The sequence below is a fragment of the Cherax quadricarinatus genome, chromosome 30, assembly GCF_038502225.1.
Source record: "Cherax quadricarinatus isolate ZL_2023a chromosome 30, ASM3850222v1, whole genome shotgun sequence".
Taxonomy (NCBI): domain Eukaryota; kingdom Metazoa; phylum Arthropoda; class Malacostraca; order Decapoda; family Parastacidae; genus Cherax; species Cherax quadricarinatus.
This window is the reverse complement of record NC_091321.1, coordinates 2,628,934-2,650,463: the sequence shown is the minus strand read 5'-3', so window position 1 is coordinate 2,650,463 and position 21,530 is coordinate 2,628,934. Positions and strand designations below refer to the sequence as shown.

The window sequence follows — 21,530 nt, the reverse complement described above, 5'->3', positions numbered from 1 at the left end:
TGAGGCATGACCCACTTCCATTAGTGGGTTCTGCCCACTAGCAATGATACCTTCAAATGATGCACCTCTCTTCTGACTCCAGTATACAAGAGTTCATTCTATTGCCTCTGCTTCAGATTAATCAAGGCCAAGGGACTGAATACCATATATCGTGGCTAAGGAACGATGGAAATTACCTCATTTTCCAGTATAATATCTATAATTTCTAAATAAAATTAAAAAATTCACTAGTTCCCAAAATTTCTTCATAATAAAAAATATCCAAGTGTTGCATGTAGATGAGAAAAAGAAAGAGAAGGCCAAGAGATAGAACAGGGGTCTATCCAGGATGAAATGAACTGTCATCCTCAGTTTCCTCTCCTAAGTGTGGGTTTTTGGTGAAATGTCTGATTCACCATGCTATACTGTATATACAGGACGCTCACTACAAATATTTACCCAGTACTAAAACTCTTCTTGGAGAGCTCCAGTAGAATGCATACACACAATATAAGAAACAACTAGCCCTTTGATGTCCCAAGCATTCAGCTCAATCTTAATAGAAACCCACATAAATGAAAGGCCCAAACATATGGAACTCAATACCAGAATATTGTACAAGTTCCCTATCTTCCAAATGATTCAAAAGTATTGTTAGGAAACACCTGAATTTCATGTAAATTTACTTAGACTGAATATATATGTCAAACATATCTAATGCCACCTGCTTATCCAGATTCCAGCCAGTACAGCCTCTCCTCACTTAATGACGGAGTCCTGTTCTTAAGGCCACATCATTAAACAAATTTGTCGTTAAGTGAGGAGCATACTATAATGGTAGTGGGTTTGTGTCAACCATCTTTGACATTGTTTAATGTTACCTTAGCACCATTTATAACAATTCTGGTATATTTTTAAATGTTTATACAGTAGTGTACTGTATATTGAAATAAACAGAATAGAGGAAATCAGCTCTAATATACATTATTTAGGTATGAATATTGGTCAGAGAGTCCGTCGTAAGTCCGAGGCATCGGTAAACAAGTACATCGCTAAGTGAGGAGAGGTTGTATTCACACTCATGCACTTATTGCCTTCACTATGTTTATACCCACCAATAATTATTATAACTAAAACAGTCAGTACAGTTTTGTATTACAGTGGACCCTTGGCTAACGCCTGCATTGACTGAGGCCAAATTTGGCTAACACCTCACTTTTGCATAAAAAAATTGGATCAACTAACACCAAAAAACTCGGTTAAGAGCTTTCATCCCGAACATGTCAGCACGGCGCCCTGAGTGGGCCTGGCCACTCACTCCGTGTACCAGCCAGTGCCATTGTTTACAAAGCCAGTGAGGACAAGTCCGTGTGTACATGCAATTTATTTTGTATTATTCCATTGTTTTTGGTGCTTGTAACTGCTAAATAAGCCACCATGGACCCCAAGAAAGCTTCTAGTGCCAGCCCTATGGTAAAGAATGTGAGGAACACATATAATTTAAGAAAAAGTTTGTAGAAAAATACTAAAGTGATGGTGGTAGAGGGTAGTGATGGTGGTAGAGGGTTGTGATGGTAGTAGAGGGTGGTAGTGTTTGTGATAGTCCTATGGAATGATAAGGCATGGTGAGGCTGCCAATTCTGAAAAAAAAAAGTGGCTGAAAAATATGTGCAGGACTTTAACCTGTAAACGGTCCAAATGGATATATAGATTCACTACCCAAGTGCCCCGAATATTTTGAAAAATAAAAAAATCTTTTTTTTTTTATTGAAAAAAAGAGCACATTTTTCTAAGTGTTATAGGATAAAAAAAAAATTTAGAGTCAGTATTTACCGAGATATGAGGCCGCAAAGTTAGCACTTGGGGATCACCTGACAGCAACATGGAGCGCTGCCGCTTACAAAAGTGTTGCCATTATACCTTTTTTTCTATTTTTCATATTACAGTGGACCCCCGGTTTACGATCAGCTCCCAATGCGACCAATTATGTAAGTGTATTTATGTAAGTGCATTTGTATGTGTACATTTGGGGGTCTGAAATGGACTAATCTAATTCACAATATTCCTTATGGGAACAAATTCGGTCAGTACTGGCACCTGAACATACTTCTGGAATGAAATAATATTGCAAACTGGGGGTCCACTGTATTTTATATAATTTTCATGTTCTGATAATTTCAGTTTATAGTAGTTCTTGTCATTTCATAACAAATCTTTGTTCTGACACTAGTATTAGGTACTGAAATTGTACTCACATTGTCACAAAGACATTGACAGGTGGACATTTACACCTACCATGGCCATTTACTATTGTCTTGGAATATATACAAAGTATTTATATGTCCCAGCAATCTTTTGGAGGAGGAGGAGGAGGAGGGAGGGAGGGAGGGAGGAGGAGGAGGAGAAGGGAGGGAGGGAGGGAGGGAGGGAGGGAGGGAGGGAGGGAGGGAGGGAGGGAGGGAGGGAGGGAGGGAGGGAGGGAGGGAGGGAGGGAGGGAGGGAGGGAGGGAGGGAGGGAGGGAGGGAGGGAGGGAGGGAGGGAGGGAGGGAGGGAGGGAGGGAGGGAGGGAGGGAGGGAGGGAGGGAGGGAGGGAGGGAGGGAGGGAGGGAGGGAGGGAGGGAGGGAGGGAGGGAGGGAGGGAGGGAGGGAGGGAGGGAGGGAGGGAGGGAGGGAGGGAGGGAGGGAGGGAGGGAGGGAGGGAGGGAGGAGGAGGAGGAGGAGGAGGAGGAGGAGGAGGAGGAGGAGGAGGAGGAGGAGGAGAAGACGTAATAATAATAAAATAATAAGATATCTTGAAGCATGAAAAACAAAGTTCACCCCTGACAGTGACATGATAAGGAGAGATAACATCTGATAAGAGCTGACCTTTGATGAGCGTAAACGAGGGTGGGGGTGGGTGCAGCTGATAAGAAAAGATTAGATGACCATCCCCCTAGCTTTGTTTTTGCTGGTACACAAACATATCTGTCTGTCTATTTGTCTGTCTGTCAAGCTCCCTGTCTATCTGTCTATCCATCTAGCTCTCTGTCTCAGAGAGAGCCACAAGACTGCGTCATCACGTTTACTCACATCTCCAAGCAGAGTATAGCACTTTGTCTGGATTTTTTGGGTTATCCTAGGTAATTTACACTATGTATACTTGTATTTGTGTGTACCTGTGAGACAGAGATAGACAGATAGAAAGAGATAGACAGAAGCAGATAGAGACAGACATTCAGGGATAGACAGAGACAAAGATAGACAAAGACAGAGACAGAGAGACAGAGATAGACATAGATACAGACAAACGGAGATAGAGCCAGGCCGCCAGCAGCCGGCCAGCCACACAGCTGGCCACCATGCAGCTGGCCAGCCAGCTAGCCAGCCTATCAGTCAGTCAGTCATCCAGCCAGGCAGCCAACCAGCCAGCCAGCCAGAATTGTTTCTCTTAACTTAGGGCATAGGTTATAAGACATTCTGAAAGGGTGTTGCACAAATATTGCACATGGGTTATTATCGAGGTTTTTTGATATTTCCTCGACCACTTGTGGCCACATCCACCTCAAAGCCACTAAACTCAGGGTCAAAATCACTTTCCTCTTAAAATGGGAGTGTTAATACTACATGACATCAGTGAATCCCAGGTGTTTGCTGTGCTGTTTGCTCTAGCTGGCACTCATTTGAACTGGTGCTCCCACAAGGTACTAAGTGGTCCCAGATTTTTTTAATACAGTGCACACCGAGTGTTAGGACCCATTATTTGCTGACAAGGCATCTCAAGCCAATCGTGCCAAATTTGAAGGCATGAAAAATAAAACGTATACAGTGGACCCCCGCATAACGATTACCTCTGAATGTGACCAATTATGTAAGTGTATTTATGTAAGTGCGTTTGTACGTGTATGTTTGGGGGTCTGAAATGGACTAATCTACTTCACAATATTTCTTATGGGAACAAATTCGGTCAGTACTGGCACCTGAACATACTTCTGGAGCGAAAAAATATCGTTAACCGGGGGTCCACTGTATATACGTTTGGGGCACTAGCGGTAAAAACGTATGTATACGTTTGGACCGTTTATGGGTTAAGGGGTACATAGAGGCTGAAAAATTAAAACCCCAAGTGTTCAATTGTGACGAAACAGGCCTGTTTAAGAATAAAATGCCAAACAGGACCTACATTACTCAGGAGGAAAAGGCACTCCCAGGACACAAGCCAGAAAAGACTTCTTACCTGAAGTCTTTATGGAAGGGGATTTCCTTTCCAAACAATGGAACACCTTCATCCTCTGCCCTCCTCCTGTCTCATCACTCATCAACAAGTCCACAATAAAGGTAAATGTGATGTTATTATTGTTTTATTCATGTATCATTGTTTTCTATGTAGGGAAATGCATATTTCATAAAAAAAAATTATTTTGTTTAATACTTTTGGGTGTCTGGAACGGATTAATTGGATTTCCATTATTTATTATGGGGAAAATTAATTCGGTTAAAGGCTAAATCGGTTAAAGGCTAGCTCTCTGGAACAGATTAAAGGCGTTAGCTGAGGGTCCACTGTACATACTTTTTACTGAAATTATTGTATTTAATAATTTTATCTTCAGACAAGTTAATTACTGCGGACCCTTGGTTGTCATGATTAATCCGTTCCTGAGAGTCTGCCGAAAACCAAAATTCATGAAAACCAAAACCATTTTCCCCATAAGAAATAATGTAAATCTAATTAATCCATTCCAGACACCCAAAAGCATTAACAAAAATAATTTTTTAGAGATTAAATATATATTTACATATAGAAAAGAATGACATCTCAATATAAGGCAATAATAACATCACACTTACCTTTATTGATGACTCTTGTTGGTTTATAAAAGACGGGGAGGAGGGAAGAGGGAGGACTGATTATTGTTTGAAAGGGGAATCCCCTTCCATAAAGACTTCAGGTACCAAGTCATCGGGGGTTACTTCCCTTCTTTGTTTTTTACTGGCACTAGGACCAGCTTGAGAGTCACTGGACCCATGTCACACAAATTTTTTTCCAGAAAGCTCTGTTTCTGGCATCTCTTTAAGATTTGCCTAAAATGGGACAATGCATTGTCATTGAACATGTTGCAGACAAGGCCTGCAACAGCTTTGTTAGGGTAACATTTCTCCACAAAACTTTGCAACTCATTCCACTTTGCACAAATGTCCTTAATCACTGAAGAAGGCACCTTCTTCCTTTTCTCTTCCTCCTCCTCTGAAGCAATTTCCTCAGCTATGGTCTATTGCTGTTCCAGATGAAGGTCTTGCAGCTCTTCAGTGGTTAGCTCTTTACTGTGGTCGTCCACCAACTCTTCCACATCCTGGCCACTCACATCGAACCCCATGGACTTCCCCAAAGCTACAATAGATTCCACAACAGGCATAGGGTTGTCAGGTGTATGTGTGGGGAAGTACCCTGGCTGGTGTGTGTGGAAGTACCCTGTCTGGTGTGGGAAGTACCCTGGCTGGTGTGTGGGAAAGTACCCTGGCTGGTGTGGGGATGTACAATGTCTGGTGTGTGGGGAAGTGCCCTGGCTGGTGTGTGGGGAAGTGCCCTGGTTGGTGTGAGGAAGTACCCTATCTAGTGTGTGGGGAAGTACCCTGGCTGGTGTATGGGGAAGTACCCTGGCTGGTGTGGGGAAGTACTCTGTCTGGTGTGTGGGTAAGTACCCTGGCTGGTGTGTGTGGGGAGGTACCCTGGCTGGTGTGTGTGGGGAAGTACCCTGGCTGGTGTGTGTAGGGAAGTACCCTGGCTGGTGTGTGTAGGGAAGTACCCTGGCTGGTGTGTGTAGGGAAGTACCCTGGCTGGTGTGTGTGGAGAAGTACCTTGGCTGGTGTGTTCTTTCTTGAATTCTATCGTGTTTCTCCCCTTCTTTATCAAAGGGCTGGAACTAGCAGCTTTCTTTGGGCCCATGATGGCTTATTTAGCAGTCACACATAATAAATAAGCGCAAAAAAAATGCATTATTACGAAATGTTTCATATTACCTCACAGGGTAATGTCCACTCGCCGAGAAACAATGCCACACTGACTCTGAATTAGTCTGTGGGAGGCTTTGTGTGTGGGGGGCCACTGGGACATGTCCTGTACGACTGCTGAAATCCAAGAGAAATCACGAAAACCAAGGCTATATTTTGATGAAAAAGTTACTGATAACCAAAATTCACTAAAACTGAGACTCACGAAAACCAAGGGTCCACTGTATATTAAACCAAGTATTCAAATAATCTAACTTCAACTATACTACAATATTAAGTAGCTTTAAGCTTTAGTTTTAGTCTATACAAAATGATCTACATAACCAGGGCTTTCTCAAAATGTATGAAATATATGTAACGTAATTTTGCAACAATCATGAACATTACAAAAAAATGGGTTTGATTGTTTCAAATATGCATAGTTTAATAGATATATGATTATTATTACCCAAGTTATGATCTTGTAAAGAAAGGCTTATTGTCTTGAAACCTCAAACTGACCTAGATCACAACTCTTCACCTGAAGGTCACATTAAGCTGAGAATTAAAGATGTTTAGACCATTTGCAGATAGTAGGGTGTTAGATCTCATGGATATAGTTTTTCTTGCCCTCCAACTCTACTCCTTTCATCCAAAAACACAGAAAAACACACACACACAAAAACAAACATGCACACATACGAACACACATACTCATACCTTCCAACAAACACACTTATCCTACCTTCCAACATACATGAGTTCTTTCCTCCTACCTTCCAAGAAACGAGCCTGTAATTTCAGGAGAAAAGTCTGTTCATAAGTATACAGCCAATCCATGAATACATTTCAAGGTTAAAAGTCATGCCACTTGTATAAATTAATGGACAGTGTGTGTAAGCCACCACCATGTATGGTCCAGCATCCACATGTGAGTCAGCCTCATATATGGTCCAGCATACACATTATGGTTTCTTTGTTGTACTACTGAAGACAAAGTTGATCGATTGCTCAACCTGTACATAGAAAACTAAAATGTAAGCAAAGAATAACTCAAAAATAAGTGCCACAGCAGATAATACACAAAACTTATCAAAGCAACTTAAATAACTAAGAGAGGGAGAGAGAGAGAGAGAGAGAGAGAGAGAGAGAGAGAGAGAGAGAGAGAGAGAGAGAGAGAGAGAGAGAGAGAGAGAGAGAGAGAGAGAGAGAGAGAGAGAGAGAGAGAGATAAACTAAAAAAAAAACTGACAAGAGTGATCCAAAGTGTTACCTATTTGCAGATTCCTAAGATTTTGGTATTTACATGAGGTGTGCTGGCCAGCCATCATCCTGCAGTGTCTTGTGAATTACTTCACTAACTCTGTGAGTCTGCAACATCTCTCACATATCATTAATGTGTATTAATGAATCTTGTTTAAAGCAATGCAACAGAAAATTATGAAACATTATGGAGCTATCTTAACCCTTTCACTGTCGAGACCCCTGCTCACAACCTTGCTCTGAGTGTTGAAGAGTTTTTGAGAAAAAAAAAATTATTTTTCATATGAAATGGTAATCTTTTTCTGATGGTAATGACACCAAAAGTTGAAAATTTGATGGAAAACTTATGGTATTACGCTCTCAAGAAGTTAGCAGTCTCAGTGATATATACACATCGGCGATTTCACCTACTTTCGATGAAACTCACAGCAATTTTGCTAGAACTCTGTTCTATCGACTGAGTACAAGAAATTGCCCATTTACTGATTTCAACTACCCAATAAAGTGGTCAGAAATTGGCAATTTGGCCAATTTCACACAAATTTCAAGATGCCAATTTCAAAACAGGGTCCAGAATAAACAAGGCAGATATTACTGGCACTAAAATAACATTTTCTAGGTTCATCAGTCACATCTACAGGCCCCTCTTATATTACTCTTGCTTTCCATTTTGAATTTTTATTCACACAAAAAACAGAAGTTTTACTGTTATGCAGACTACTGCATTATTGCAATAATTATGTAAATAATGTCAACCCATTCGTGACTGCATATTAGACTGGCCAGTTGGACACGTATTGGATAGTGACATCATTTGTTTACTCTTGAGCATTGGCAAAAATTGAACATTTCTGCTACTTTGAGCTCAATTTCTAGGTACTTTTCCTTGTGAAACCAATCAAAATCATCTCTACTTCTGTAATATATCTTCCATTCTATCAAATGAGACCAAAAAAATGAGAATACAACTATAAATACCATACGAAAATACACCTTAAACTCAGCATTTTAAACCAAAACCATGGTCAGAGATTTTTTTTTTTCTCATTATGCACTGTGTGCTGGAGGATTTTTTTTTATACTGCACACAATGACCATGTAGACCCATTCTCTCACATGTAGGTCTACCAGCTTTTTCCCGCTAGATTTGAAGCCACTAGAATTTTGGCATATTAATACGGCACCAACACTGGCGTGTAAGCTGTACTAACGACACCAACAGTGAAAGGGTTAAAATACTTACTAATGTTAAAAAAAACAATACAAAAATCAGTTAAGAAGACTGTAGATAAGTAAAGAAGAGCTAACAAAATACCTTTATACTGTATAATTAATCTCATAATATGCTCAATTTTACCAAGAAATAATTTTTGTATATTTTATGAACTCTGTATTCTCCTCAATATACAATATTAAATAACATACTATTGAGAGTGCTTAAAATTGTTTGTTCAATATTGTATACGAAAAACTTTTGTGAAAAAGCAGGCTACAGTAATGTATATTTTTTTATTATTTTTTATTATTACACTGGCCGATTCCCACCAAGGCAGGGTGGCCCGAAAAAGAAAAACTTTCACCATCACTCACTCCATCACTGTCTTGCCAGAAGGGTGCTTTACACTATAGTTTTTAAACTGCAACATTAACACCCCTCCTTCAGAGTGCAGGCACTGTACTTCCCATCTCCAGGACTCAAGTCCGGCCTGCCGGTTTCCCTGAACCCCTTCATAAATGTCACTTTGCTCACACTCCAACAGCACGTCAAGTATTAAAAACCATTTGTCTCCATTCACTCCTATCAAACACGCTCACGCACGCCTGCTGGAAGTCCAAGCCCCTCGCACACAAAACCTCCTTTACCCCCTCCCTCCAACCTTTCCTAGGCCTACCCCTACCCCGCCTTCCTTCCACTACAGACTGATACACTCTTGAAGTCATTCTGTTTCGCTCCATTCTCTCTACATGTCCGAACCACCTCAACAACCCTTCCTCAGCCCTCTGGACAACAGTTTTGGTAATCCCGCACCTCCTCCTAACTTCCAAACTACGAATTCTCTGCATTATATTCACACCACACATTGCCCTCAGACATGACATCTCCACTGCCTCCAGTCTTCTCCTCGCTGCAACATTCATCACCCATGCTTCACACCCATATAAGAGTGTTGGTAAAACTATACTCTCATACATTCCCCTCTTTGCCTCCAAGGACAAAGTTCTTTGTCTCCACAGACTCCTAAGTGCACCACTCACCCTTTTCCCCTCATCAATTCTATGATTCACCTCATCCTTCATAGACCCATCCGCTGACACGTCCACTCCCAAATATCTGAATACATTCACCTCCTCCATACTCTCTCCCTCCAATCTGATATCCAATCTTTCATCACCTAATATTTTTGTTATCCTCATAACCTTACTCTTTCCTGTATTCACTTTTAATTTTCTTCTTTTGCACACCCTACTAAATTCATCCACCAATCTCTGCAACTTCTCTTCAGAATCTCCCAAGAGCACAGTGTCATCAGCAAAGAGCAACTGTGACAACTCCCACTTTATGTGTGATTCTTTATCTTTTAACTCCATGCCTCTTGCCAAGACCCTCGCATTTACTTCTCTTACAACCCCATCTATAAATATATTAAACAACCACGGTGACATCACACATCCCTGTCTAAGGCCTACTTTTACTGGGAAATAATTTCCCTCTTTCCTATGTACTCTAACTTGAGCCTCACTATCCTCGTAAAAACTCTTCACTGCTTTCAGTAACCTACCTCCTACACCATACACCTACAACATCTGCCACATTGCCCCCCTATCCACCCTGTCATACGCCTTTTCCAAATCCATAAATGCCACAAAGACCTCTTTAGCCTTATCTAAATACTGTTCACTTATATGTTTCACTGTAAACACCTGGTCCACACACCCCCTACCTTTCCTAAAGCCTCCTTGTTCATCTGCTATCCTATTCTCAGTCTTACTTTTAATTCTTTCAATAATAACTCTACCATACACTTTACCAGGTATACTCAACAGACTTATCCCCCTATAATTTTTGCACTCTCTTTTGTCCCCTTTGCCTTTATACAAAGGAACTATGCATGCTCTCTGCCAATCCCTAGGTACCTTACCCTCTTCCATACATTTATTAAATAATTGCACCAACCACTCCAAAACTATATCCCCACCTGCTTTTAACATTTCTATCTTTATCCCATCAATCCCAGTTGCCTTACCCACTTTCATTTTACCTACTGCCTCACAAACTTCCCCCACACTCACAACTGGCTCTTCCTCACTCCTACAAGATGTTATTCCTCCTTGCCCTATACACGAAATCACAGCTTCCCTATCTTCATCAACATTTAACAATTCCTCAAAATATTCCCTCCATCTTCCCAATACCTCTAACTCTCCATTTAATAACTCTCCTCTCCTATTTTTAACTGACAAATCCATTTGTTCTCTAGGCTTCCTTAACTTGTTAATCTCACTCCAAAACTTTTTCTTATTTTCAACAAAATTTGTTGATAACATCTCACCCACTCTCTCATTTGCTCTCTTTTTACATTGCTTCACCACTCTCTTAACCTCTCTCTTTTTCTCCATATATTCTTCCCTCCTTGCATCACTTCTACTTTGTAAAAACTTCTCATATGCTAACTTTTTCTCCCTTACTACTCTCTTTACATCATCATTCCACCAATCGCTCCTCTTCCCTCCCGCACCCACTTTCCTGTAACCACAAACTTCTGCTGAACACTCTAACACTACATTTTTAAATGTACCCCATACCTCTTCGACCCCATTGCCTATGCTCTCATTAGCCCATCTATCCTCCAATAGCTGTTTATATCTTTCTCTAACTGCCTCCTCCTTTAGTTTATAAACCTTCACCTCTCTCTTCCCTGATGCTTCTATTCTCCTTGTATCCCATCTACCTTTTACTCTCAGTGTAGCTACAACTAGAAAGTGATCTGATATATCTGTGGCCCCTCTATAAACATGTACATCCTGAAGTCTACTCAACAGTCTTTTATCTACCAATACATAATCCAACAAACTACTGTCATTTTGCCCTACATCATATCTTGTATACTTATTTATCCTCTTTTCTTAAAATATGTATTACCTATAACTAAACCCCTTTCTATACAAAGTTCAATCAAAGGGCTCCCATTATCATTTACACCTGGCACCCCAAGCTTACCTACCACACCCTCTCTAAAAGTTTCTCCTACTTTAGCATTCAGGTCCCCTACCACAATTACTCTCTCACTTGGTTCAAAGGCTCCTATACATTCACTTAACATCTCCCAAAATCTCTCTCTCTCCTCTGCATTCCTCTCTTCTCCAGGTGCACACACGCTTATTATGACCCACTTCTCGCATCCAACCTTTACTTTAATCCACATAATTCTTGCATTTACACATTCATGTTCTCTTTTATCCTTCCATAACTGATCATTCAACATTACTGCTACCCCTTCCTTTGCTCTAACTCTCTCAGATACTCCAGATTTAATTCCATTTATTTCCCCCCACCTAAACTCCCCTACCCCCTTCAGCTTTGTTTCGCTTAGGGCCAGGACATCCAACTTCTTTTCATTCGTAACATCAGAAATCATCTGTTTCTTGTCATCTGCACTACATCCACGCACATTCAAGCATCCCAGTTTTATAAAGTTTTTCTTCTTCTCTTTTTTAGTAAATGTCTACAGGAGAAGGGGTTACTAGCCCATTGCTCCCGGCATTTTAGTCGCCTCATACGACACGCATGGCTTACGGAGGAAAGATTCTTTTCCACTTCCCCATGGACAATAGAAGAAATAAAGAAGAACAAGAGCTATGTAGAAAAAGGAGAAAAACCTAGATGTATGTATATATGTATATGCATGTGCATGTCTGTGAAGTGTGACCAAAGTGTAAGTTGGAGTAGCAAGATATCCCTGTTATCTAGCATGTTTATGAGACAGAAAAAGACACCAGCAATCCTACCATCATGCAAAACAGTTACAGGTTTCTGTTTCACAGTCATCTGGCAGGACGGTAGTACTTCCCTGGGTGGTTGCTGTCTACCAACCTACTACCTTTGTATATGTAATAATTTAACTGTATTAGCTAATTTCAATCAGCAACTCTTTAGTCAGATTCTTGCTACATTCGATGACTGCACACTTCAAGTATGTATTCTATGTCTCTTCACATAATAGTGCATATTATGTATGGTTTACTTTACCTTAACATTGACAAAATGCATTAAAATCTCACACATCTTTCCAGAATGATTAACATAAAATGTATGCAGAGAAGGAAGTATGGTAGAGCAGAAACTACAGGAACTAAACATGTGATTGAGAAAATTTTAATATACTGTATAGTATCTCAAAACTACACTAACTTTCATTCTTGTCTCTCTTTGTTTTAGATTCTTGTGATTCTGAACAAATGATTTATCCAAATAGAGAAAGTTGAAGTGATCAACTTGAGCATCTCTAGTGATCATACAGAGTATGTAACACTGCAAGTACAGTACCATTCTTATAGTCATTATGTTCTAAAACTACTGTAGGAATCCCCAGCAGATACAAAATAATTATATTATGTAAGATATTTCATACAAATTTAAATGTATAATTTTACAATTGGAGGATAGATGGGCTAATGAGAGCATAGGCAATGGGGTCGAAGAGGTATGGGGTAGGTTTAAAAATGTAGTGTTAGAGTGTTCAGCAGAAGTTTGTGGTTACAAGAAAGTGGCTGCGGGAGGGAAGAGGAGCGATTGGTGGAATGATGATGTAAAGAGAGTAGTAAGGGAGAAAAAGTTAGCATATGAGAAGTTTTTACAAAGTAGAAGTGATGCAAGGAGGGAAGAGTATATGGAGAAAAAGAGAGGTTAAGAGAGTGGTGAAGCAATGTAAAAAGAGAGCAAATGAGAGAGTGGGTGAGATGTTATCAACAAATTTTGTTGAAAATAAGAAAAAGTTTTGGAGTGAGATTAACAAGTTAAGAAAGCCTAGAGAACAAATGGATTTGTCAGTTAAAAATAGGAGAGGAGAGTTATTAAATGGAGAGTTAGAGGTATTGGGAAGATGGAGGGAATATTTTGAGGAATTGTTAAATGTTGATGAAGATAGGGAAGCTGTGATTTCGTGTATAGGACAAGGAGGAATAACATCTTGTAGGAGTGAGGAAGAGCCAGTTGTGAGTGTGGGGGAAGTTCATGAGGCAGTAGGTAAAATGAAAGGGGGTAAGGCAGCCGAGATTGATGGGATAAAGATAGAAATGTTAAAAGCAGGTGGGGATATAGTTTTGGAGTGGTTGGTGCAATTATTTAATAAATGTATGGAAGAGGGTAAGGTACCTAGGGATTGGCAGAGAGCATGCATAGTTCCTTTGTATAAAGGCAAAGGGGATAAAAGAGAGTGCAAAAATTATAGGGGGATAAGTCTGCTGAGTATACCTGGTAAAGTGTATGGTAGAGTTATTATTGAAAGAATTAAGAGTAAGACGGAGAATAGGATAGCAGATGAACAAGGAGGCTTTAGGAAAGGTAGGGGGTGTGTGGACCAGGTGTTTACAGTGAAACATATAAGTGAACAGTATTTAGATAAGGCTAAAGAGGTCTTTGTGGCATTTACGGATTTGGAAAAGGCGTATGACAGGGTGGATAGGGGGGCAATGTGGCAGATGTTGCAAGTGTATGGTGTAGGAGGTAGGTTACTGAAAGCAGTGAAGAGTTTTTACGAGGATAGTGAGGCTCAAGTTAGAGTATGTAGGAAAGAGGGAAATTTTTTCCCAGTAAAAGTAGGCCTTAGACAAGGATGTGTGATGTCACCGTGGTTGTTTAATATATTTATAGATGGGGTTGTAAGAGAAGTAAATGCGAGGGTCTTGGCAAGAGGCGTGGAGTTAAAAGATAAAGAATCACACACAAAGTGGGAGTTGTCACAGCTGCTCTTTGCTGATGACACTGTGCTCTTGGGAGATTCTGAAGAGAAGTTGCAGAGATTGGTGAATGAATTTGGTAGGGTGTGCAAAAGAAGAAAATTAAAGGTGAATACAGGAAAGAGTAAGGTTATGAGGATAACAAAAAGATTAGGTGATGAAAGATTGAATATCAGATTGGAGGGAGAGAGTATGGAGGAGGTGAATGTATTCAGATATTTGGGAGTGGACGTGTCAGTGGATGGGTCTATGAAAGATGAGGTGAATCATAGAATTGATGAGGGGAAAAGAGTGAGTGGTGCATTTAGGAGTCTGTGGAGACAAAGAACTTTGTCCTTGGAGGGAAAGAGGGGAATGTATGAGAGTATAGTTTTACCAACGCTCTTATATGGGTGTGAAGCATGGGTGATGAATGTTGCAGCGAGGAGAAGGCTGGAGGCAGTGGAGATGTCATGTCTGAGGGCAATGTGTGGTGTGAATATAATGCAGAGAATTCGTAGTTTGGAAGTTAGGAGGAGGTGCGGGATTACCAAAAATGTTGTCCAGAGGGCTGAGGAAGGGTTGTTGAGGTGGTTCGGACATGTAGAGAGAATGGAGCGAAACAGAATGACTTCAAGAGTGTATCAGTCTGTAGTGGAAGGAAGGCGGGGTAGGGGTCGGCCTAGGAAAGGTTGGAGAGAGGGGGTAAAGGAGGTTTTGTGTGCGAGGGGCTTGGACTTCCAGCAGGCATGCGTGAGCGTGTTTGATAGGAGTGAATGGAGACAAATGGTTTTTAATACTTGACGTGCTGTTGGAGTGTGAGCAAACTAACATTTATGAAGGGGTTCAGGGAAACCGGCAGGCCGGACTTGAGTCCTGGAGATGGGAAGTACAGTGCCTGCACTCTGAAGGAGGGGTGTTAATGTTGCAGTTTAAAAACTGTAGTGTAAAGCACCCTTCTGGCAAGACAGTGATGGAGTGAATGATGGTGAAAGTTTTTCTTTTTCGGGCCACCCTGCCTTGGTGGGAATCGGCCAGTGTGATAATAAAATAATAAAATTTTACAATTACAGTTATTATATGTTGATAGAGAATATTACGAAAATTACATGAATCATATTGTGCAGTAAATGCCTTTTATATTAGAGTTATTAAACAACACGTAAATTTATCAAATGAATGTTGCAACACAAAAGATCACTACAGGTTTCATACATGACTCATACTGTAGCTGCATGACAACTGAATATCTCTTGTACCTGACAAACAAAATATCAATAACGGTATTTGTATTTACTTGAAATATGCTGCAGTAGTATGTGGTGATTGAGATGTACAGTATGTCTGTGGTGTGGGTGTGACCTGTACAACCATCTATGGCAATATAATCACACCCTGAAGTATGTACCTCAGATGTACTATAATTCCCCATACTCCTCACAGTTTTTGAGTATGAGAACACTCACTACTGCTACAGCTATCACACACCTATACAGAATGAGAACTGTTATGGAGTAAGCAAGTCAAAATCACCCGTCTGAAGGTCTCAAACTCACTCTCCAAAACTTTATTCACTACAAATTAGGTTTAACTCATCCCTGAACTGTACACAGCATAAAAAATTTTACCCAGGGCTTATGAGGGGAAGGGGGGATTGAACCAGTACAATGGTCAAGGGCCCACCTGTGAATCTTTGAAGGGGTCCCATAAGTTTACTAACAGACTACAAACTTTGTGAGATAGTTCCAAATGCTTGTGTTAGTTTGAGAATATTGTTGACAATTCCAGCATCAGCAGAAAAATCTTTTAGCAAACTCAAACATATGAAAAGCTCTTTACGGTACGTATACTATGTCTCAAACCCGACTTGCTGATTTAGCAAGACTGGTATAAATCGAGCAGTGCCAGAGAAATTGATTTTGACAGTGTTATTAAAAATTTTGCAGACAAAAAAGCCAGAAAGGCTCATTTCACTAAATAGCCCAAGTAAATATTAAATTTTTATGAATTCATTTTCCTTTGAAAGAACTTATTAAATGTTTAAAAACTTGGCACTTGCATGGTTATAGGTCAACAAAAATTTTCATAATCTATAAAGTACGTATATATAATTTGGTCATTCGGCTGTGAAGGAAATAAAGTATTTATGAAACTTTACCAATGGTTTTTACTGGACTTCAAATTCTCAATTCTGAGAGAAGCCTCAGTCTGCCCTAAGGGGCCCCAAAGAAGTCTTGTTCTGCCTTGCAAAACTTCTGCTGGAGGCCCTGAGATTACCCAAATGCTCTCGTGGTGGGATATGATAAACCAAATCTCATCTCTTGTGTATATTTTTTGCCTCATCTTCTGATTCCTCTGGAAACATAAACACATATGCAGTTTAATGTGATCCTTTACTGACAACGTTTCGCCCACACAGTGGGCTTTTTCAAGTCACAAACAGATCTAGATCTGTTTGTTACTTGAAAAAGCCCACTGTGTGGGTGAAACGTTGTCAATAAAGGATCACATTAAACTGCATATGTGTTTGTTTCCACTGTGTCAGTATTTTATACCATTTATTTTCTTCTGATTCCTCTGTCTGTGTTAATAGTTCTTAAGACAGCCAGGTACTACACAGGCCTTTGAAAAGTACAGTGGACTCTCGTTTTTCGTAATTAATCCGTTCCAGAAAGTGTTACTATTATAAAAATTGACGATTTGTGAAAACATTTTCCCCATAAGAAATAATGTAAATACAATTAATCCGTTCCAGACACCCAGAAGTATTAAAACAAAATTTTTTTTTACATGAAATATAGATGTACATACACAAAACAATGAGACATGATGAGTGAAACATTAACAGCATAACACTTACCTTTATTGGTAATTCTTCTTAGTGTATGGAAGACTGGAGGAGGAGAGAGATTGGATTATTTACTGTTTGGAAGGGGAATCCCCTTCCATAAAGACTTCAGGTACCCAGTGCTTTTCTGGGGTTACTTCTCTTCTTTGTTTTTTAATGCCACTAGGACCAGCTTGAGAGTCACTGTACACCTGTGGCACTAAATACATGTCCAGAGAGCTCTGTTTCTGGCATCTCTTTAAAACTTCCCTAAAATGGCCCAAGACTTTGTCACTGTACATGTTGCTGACACAGCTTGCAACAGCTTTGTCAGGGTGATGTTTCTCCATAAATCTTTCCATCCTACTCCAGATTTCAAAAATCTCCTTAATTTCTGAAGAACGCAACTTCTTCCATCTCTCTTCCTCCTCCTCTGAAGCAATATTCTGAGCTGCCGTCTGCTGCTGTTCCAGTTGAAGCTCTTGCAGCTCATCAGTGGTTAGCTCTTTGTTGTGGTCCTCCACCAACTCTTCCACATCCTCCAAACTCACATCCAACCCCATGGAACTCCCCAATGCCACAATATATTCCACAACTGCCATAGGCTCATCAGGGTCAGCCCTAAACCCTTCAAAATCCCTCTTGTGGACACAATTTGGCCACAATTTTCTACAAGCTGAGTTCGAAGTCCTGGTAGTCACTCCCTCCTAAGCCTTACCTATAAGACTTATGCAATGGAGGATACTGAAGTGATCTTTCCAAAAATCTCTTAGAGTCAAGTGAGTTTCTGAGGTCACATTAAAGCATCTTTGAAACATTGCCTTGGTGTAGAGTTTTTTTAAAGTTAGAAATGATCTACTGGTCCATGGGCTGGAAGAGAGGAGTGGTATCAGGGGGCAAGAACTTCACTGTGATGAACCCAAACTACTCCAGAATTAGGTCATCCAAGTTTGGAGGATTGAGCAGGTGCATTGTCCATTAGTAGGAGGCATCTGAGATCCAATTTATTTTCCAGGACGTAATTCTTCACACTGGGGCCAAACACTTCATTGAACCACTCAAGGAAAATTTCCCTCATGACCCATGCCTTATTATTAGCTTTTCAAAACACACACAATTTACTCTTCATGACATTGTTTTTCTAGAACACTCTGGGATTTTCAGATTTTCAGGACTAGTAACGGCTTCACTTTGAAATCCCCACTAGCATTACTACAAAACATGAGAGTCAGCCTGTCTTTCATAGGCTTGCATCCTGGCAGTGCCTCTTTGGCATTTTCTTCCAAAAGAGGCCTGTTTCATCACAACTGAACACTTGTTTGGGTTTTAATTGTTCAGTCTGCATGTACTCCTTGAATTCACTTACAAATTTTGTAGCTGCATTTTTGTCAGAACTGGCAGCCTCGCCACGCCTTATCACACTGTGTATGCCACTGCGGTTCTTAAATCTCTCAAACCAGCCTTTGCTGGCCTTAAATTCACAAATATCAGTACTCGTTGCAGGCAATTTCTTTACCAGATCGTCATGCAACTGCCTAGCCTTTTCACAAATAAGCGACTGTGTAAGACTATCTCCTGCTAATTGTTTCTTGTTGATCCACACCAACAATAACTTCTCAACATCTTCGAGTACTGGCGGTCTCATTTTTGTCAGCATATTTACCCCCTTTGCAACAACAGCTTCCTTGATTTCCTTTTTCTTGGCCATGATGGAAGCTATGGTTGTATGGGGTTTCTTATACATCCTGGCCAGTTCTGCCACATGTAGGCCACTTTCATATTGTTCAATGATGTTTTTCTTGAATTCAATTGTATATCTCACCTTCTTTACCAAAGGCATGGCACAGGAGCTTTGGAGCCATGGTAGCTTATTTAGCAGTTGCAAGCACTAAAATGAATGGAATATGTATTATGAAATATTTCGTATGAACACGTGAGGGGATGGTTACTCACTGGTAAACAATGGCACACTTGCTGGGAATGGAGTGTGAGGTGTCTCGGGGCTGTGAGTATACGTCTGAGATGAACAACTATTTGCGAGTCAAACGACGATTCGCGAGTCAATGTTTTGACGAAAAAACATTACGATTTCTGAAAATTACGACTTTCGAGCCTTACGAAAAATGAGGGTCTACTGTACTTAGGTTCATGATTTGAGTTGCCTGTCCTAACTGTTTTTGTTGATGTTCAAACTGTCTCATTACTGTTTCATCTCACCATGAGTTAGGCACTTGCTGATTTCATTCATTTTGCATTCTCTGAATAATTTATCATTTCAAGGTTATTGGCCAATTGCTCATTCTAATGAGGAACTTTATGATTTAATCCTTAAACTTTATATGATGTGCACTGTACAATGGTATGTCTGACAAATGCAATACGATTTTTCCTGCCTTCGAATATGAGATTACCACAATTCTAGGTCTCAGGTAATTTGTTTGGGCTGTCAAGCATCTCCTCAGACCAATGAAGAAAAATACTAGCTGCTGGGTCTGCAGAAGGGATGAAGGACAATATTGCTTCAGTCAGCTATTCTCACAGTGGCTGGATTGAAAGTGTTGTTTGATGTGACAATGATGAACATAATTCTAATATGAATTGTTGACATGCCATATGGTGCAACCCCCCCCCCCCCCCAAGTAACCCTAACAGCACTTAACAGCCCTAACACTGGCACCTCTGAAAACCACAAGGTACCCTGCCAACATGTAACACCACCCACTGCCTTGCCAATACCACATGTTACACCACCAGCAACTCTGACACCACTAGCTCCTATACCAACAATGCAAGCGACACCACCAGCTGCCATAACACCACCACAATGAGCACCAATATGCCTGAGGCCAAGAACTACCCTGCTAACACCAGTCTAATCATAATTATATAGTGGGCCCTATGAACGTATCTGCTGGTGGCAACTTAAACCACATAAACCAGATCAAGTGGAATTTTGAACCTCATTTGCCCATAACAGCTATATTTATTACACAGAGACCCTATCCTGGAGCAAGATACCTTACTAGAATCCAGAGGAATGGAAAATATGCTCTACAGCTACCAGGTGCTGCAAGATCCACAACGGTTCGTGACTCGTATTACTCAGGATCATATGTCTGATACATCACCCAAAAGAGCACAGCCTGAGAAACTGAAGCTGATGCAACAGGAAATTAATATCTTTTTGGAGAATGATCTATCAGGCCATGGAATTCACTTTCCATTCAGGACTCAAGTCCGGCTAACTGGTTTCCCTGAATTCCTTCACAAAATATTACCCTGCTCACACTCCAATGGAGTCAAGTCCTAAAAACCATTTATCTCCATTCAGTCCTATCTAACACACTCACACATGCCTGCAGTATGTCCAAGCCCCTTGCACACAAAACCTCTTTTACCCCCTCCCTTCATCCTTTCCTAGGACAACCCCTATCCCTCCTCCTATCCAGTATAGATTTATTCCTTGTACTTCTCTGTATCATGTTCAAATTAAAATACATCCTCCAAGTCATCCTATTTTGCTCCTTCTTCTCTAAATGACCAAACCACTTCAAGAACCCCTCCTCAGCCCTCTGAATAATACTTTTAGTAACTCTGCAACTCCTCCTAATTTCCATACTACAAATTCTCTGCATAATAGTATTTACACTGCACTTTGCCCTTAGACACGACACCTCCACTGCTTCCAGCCTCCTCCTTTCTGCAGCATTTACAACCTATGCTTCACATCCATATAAGAGTGTTTGTACCACTATACTCTCATACATTCCCTTCTTTGATTCAATGAATAATATTCTTTGTCTCCAAAGATACCTCAATGCACCACCCATCCTTTTTCCTTCATCAATTCTATGGTTTACCTCATCGTTCATAAATTTATTTGCTGACAAGTCTATTCCCAAATGTAAGAACACATTGAAAATGAAAATGAAAATGTTTATTTCCATGCAAAGCTTACAATGTGTGGTTTACATATTATAAAATATTAATTACAAAGAAGGCCACTAGCATGCCTAGGCATTTTGGGCAGACTAATACTAATTCTTACTCTATATTGACACAGGTTATGGAGCATACTGATACAAAAGTTAGGCAACTGAAGTGATTAATTAGATTTATAAGAGTGAGGTAGTACAAAACATATAACAATATCATAATTAGCAAATTTAGTAATGGGAATGGTTTTGTCTTGGCATGATACACATTCACTTTATCCATACTCCTTCCTTCCAATGTGATATCCAAGTTTTCTTTACCTAACTCGTTTGATACCCTCATTGCCTTACTTTTATCTATATTCACTGTCAACTTTCTTCCTTTACACACTCTGTGCATAAGGTCTAATTTAACAAGATCACATCTGAAAACCCAGTAGAGGGATAGATTAGATCTAGCAGACCAGCGTACTAGATGGCTATAGTCTCAAACATGGTTTATCTAATATCTTGACTCCACATCTTTTATTCAAATAAAAATCTGCACTCAAGAATTATAGTCCCCTATGGTAATTCTTATTAACCCCTTAACTGTCATAATGTGGATCTACGTTCTCTAGCTCAGC

At 40.2% G+C, this 21,530-nt stretch overlaps 1 protein-coding gene across 10 annotated transcripts in view; it reads right to left on the bottom strand.

Moving 5' to 3' along the window:
- Nf1 (neurofibromin 1) overlaps nucleotides 1–21,530 on the bottom strand; it is a 644,633-nt gene that overhangs the window by 75,805 nt on the left and 547,298 nt on the right. For 2 of the 10 annotated variants that reach the window (XM_070089836.1, XM_053781768.2), the window contains exon 53: nucleotides 6,721–6,736. The exons of 4 other annotated variants lie outside the window; for them this stretch is intronic. In XM_070089836.1, coding sequence (XP_069945937.1) covers nucleotides 6,721–6,736 — 16 coding nt within the window. Of the gene's footprint in view, nucleotides 1–6,689; nucleotides 6,737–6,781; nucleotides 6,961–7,216; nucleotides 7,315–15,607; nucleotides 15,631–21,530 lie in introns of those variants that run through there. 4 more of the 10 variants (XR_011392599.1, XM_053781770.2, XM_053781771.2 and 1 more) reach the window with 4 other exon arrangements.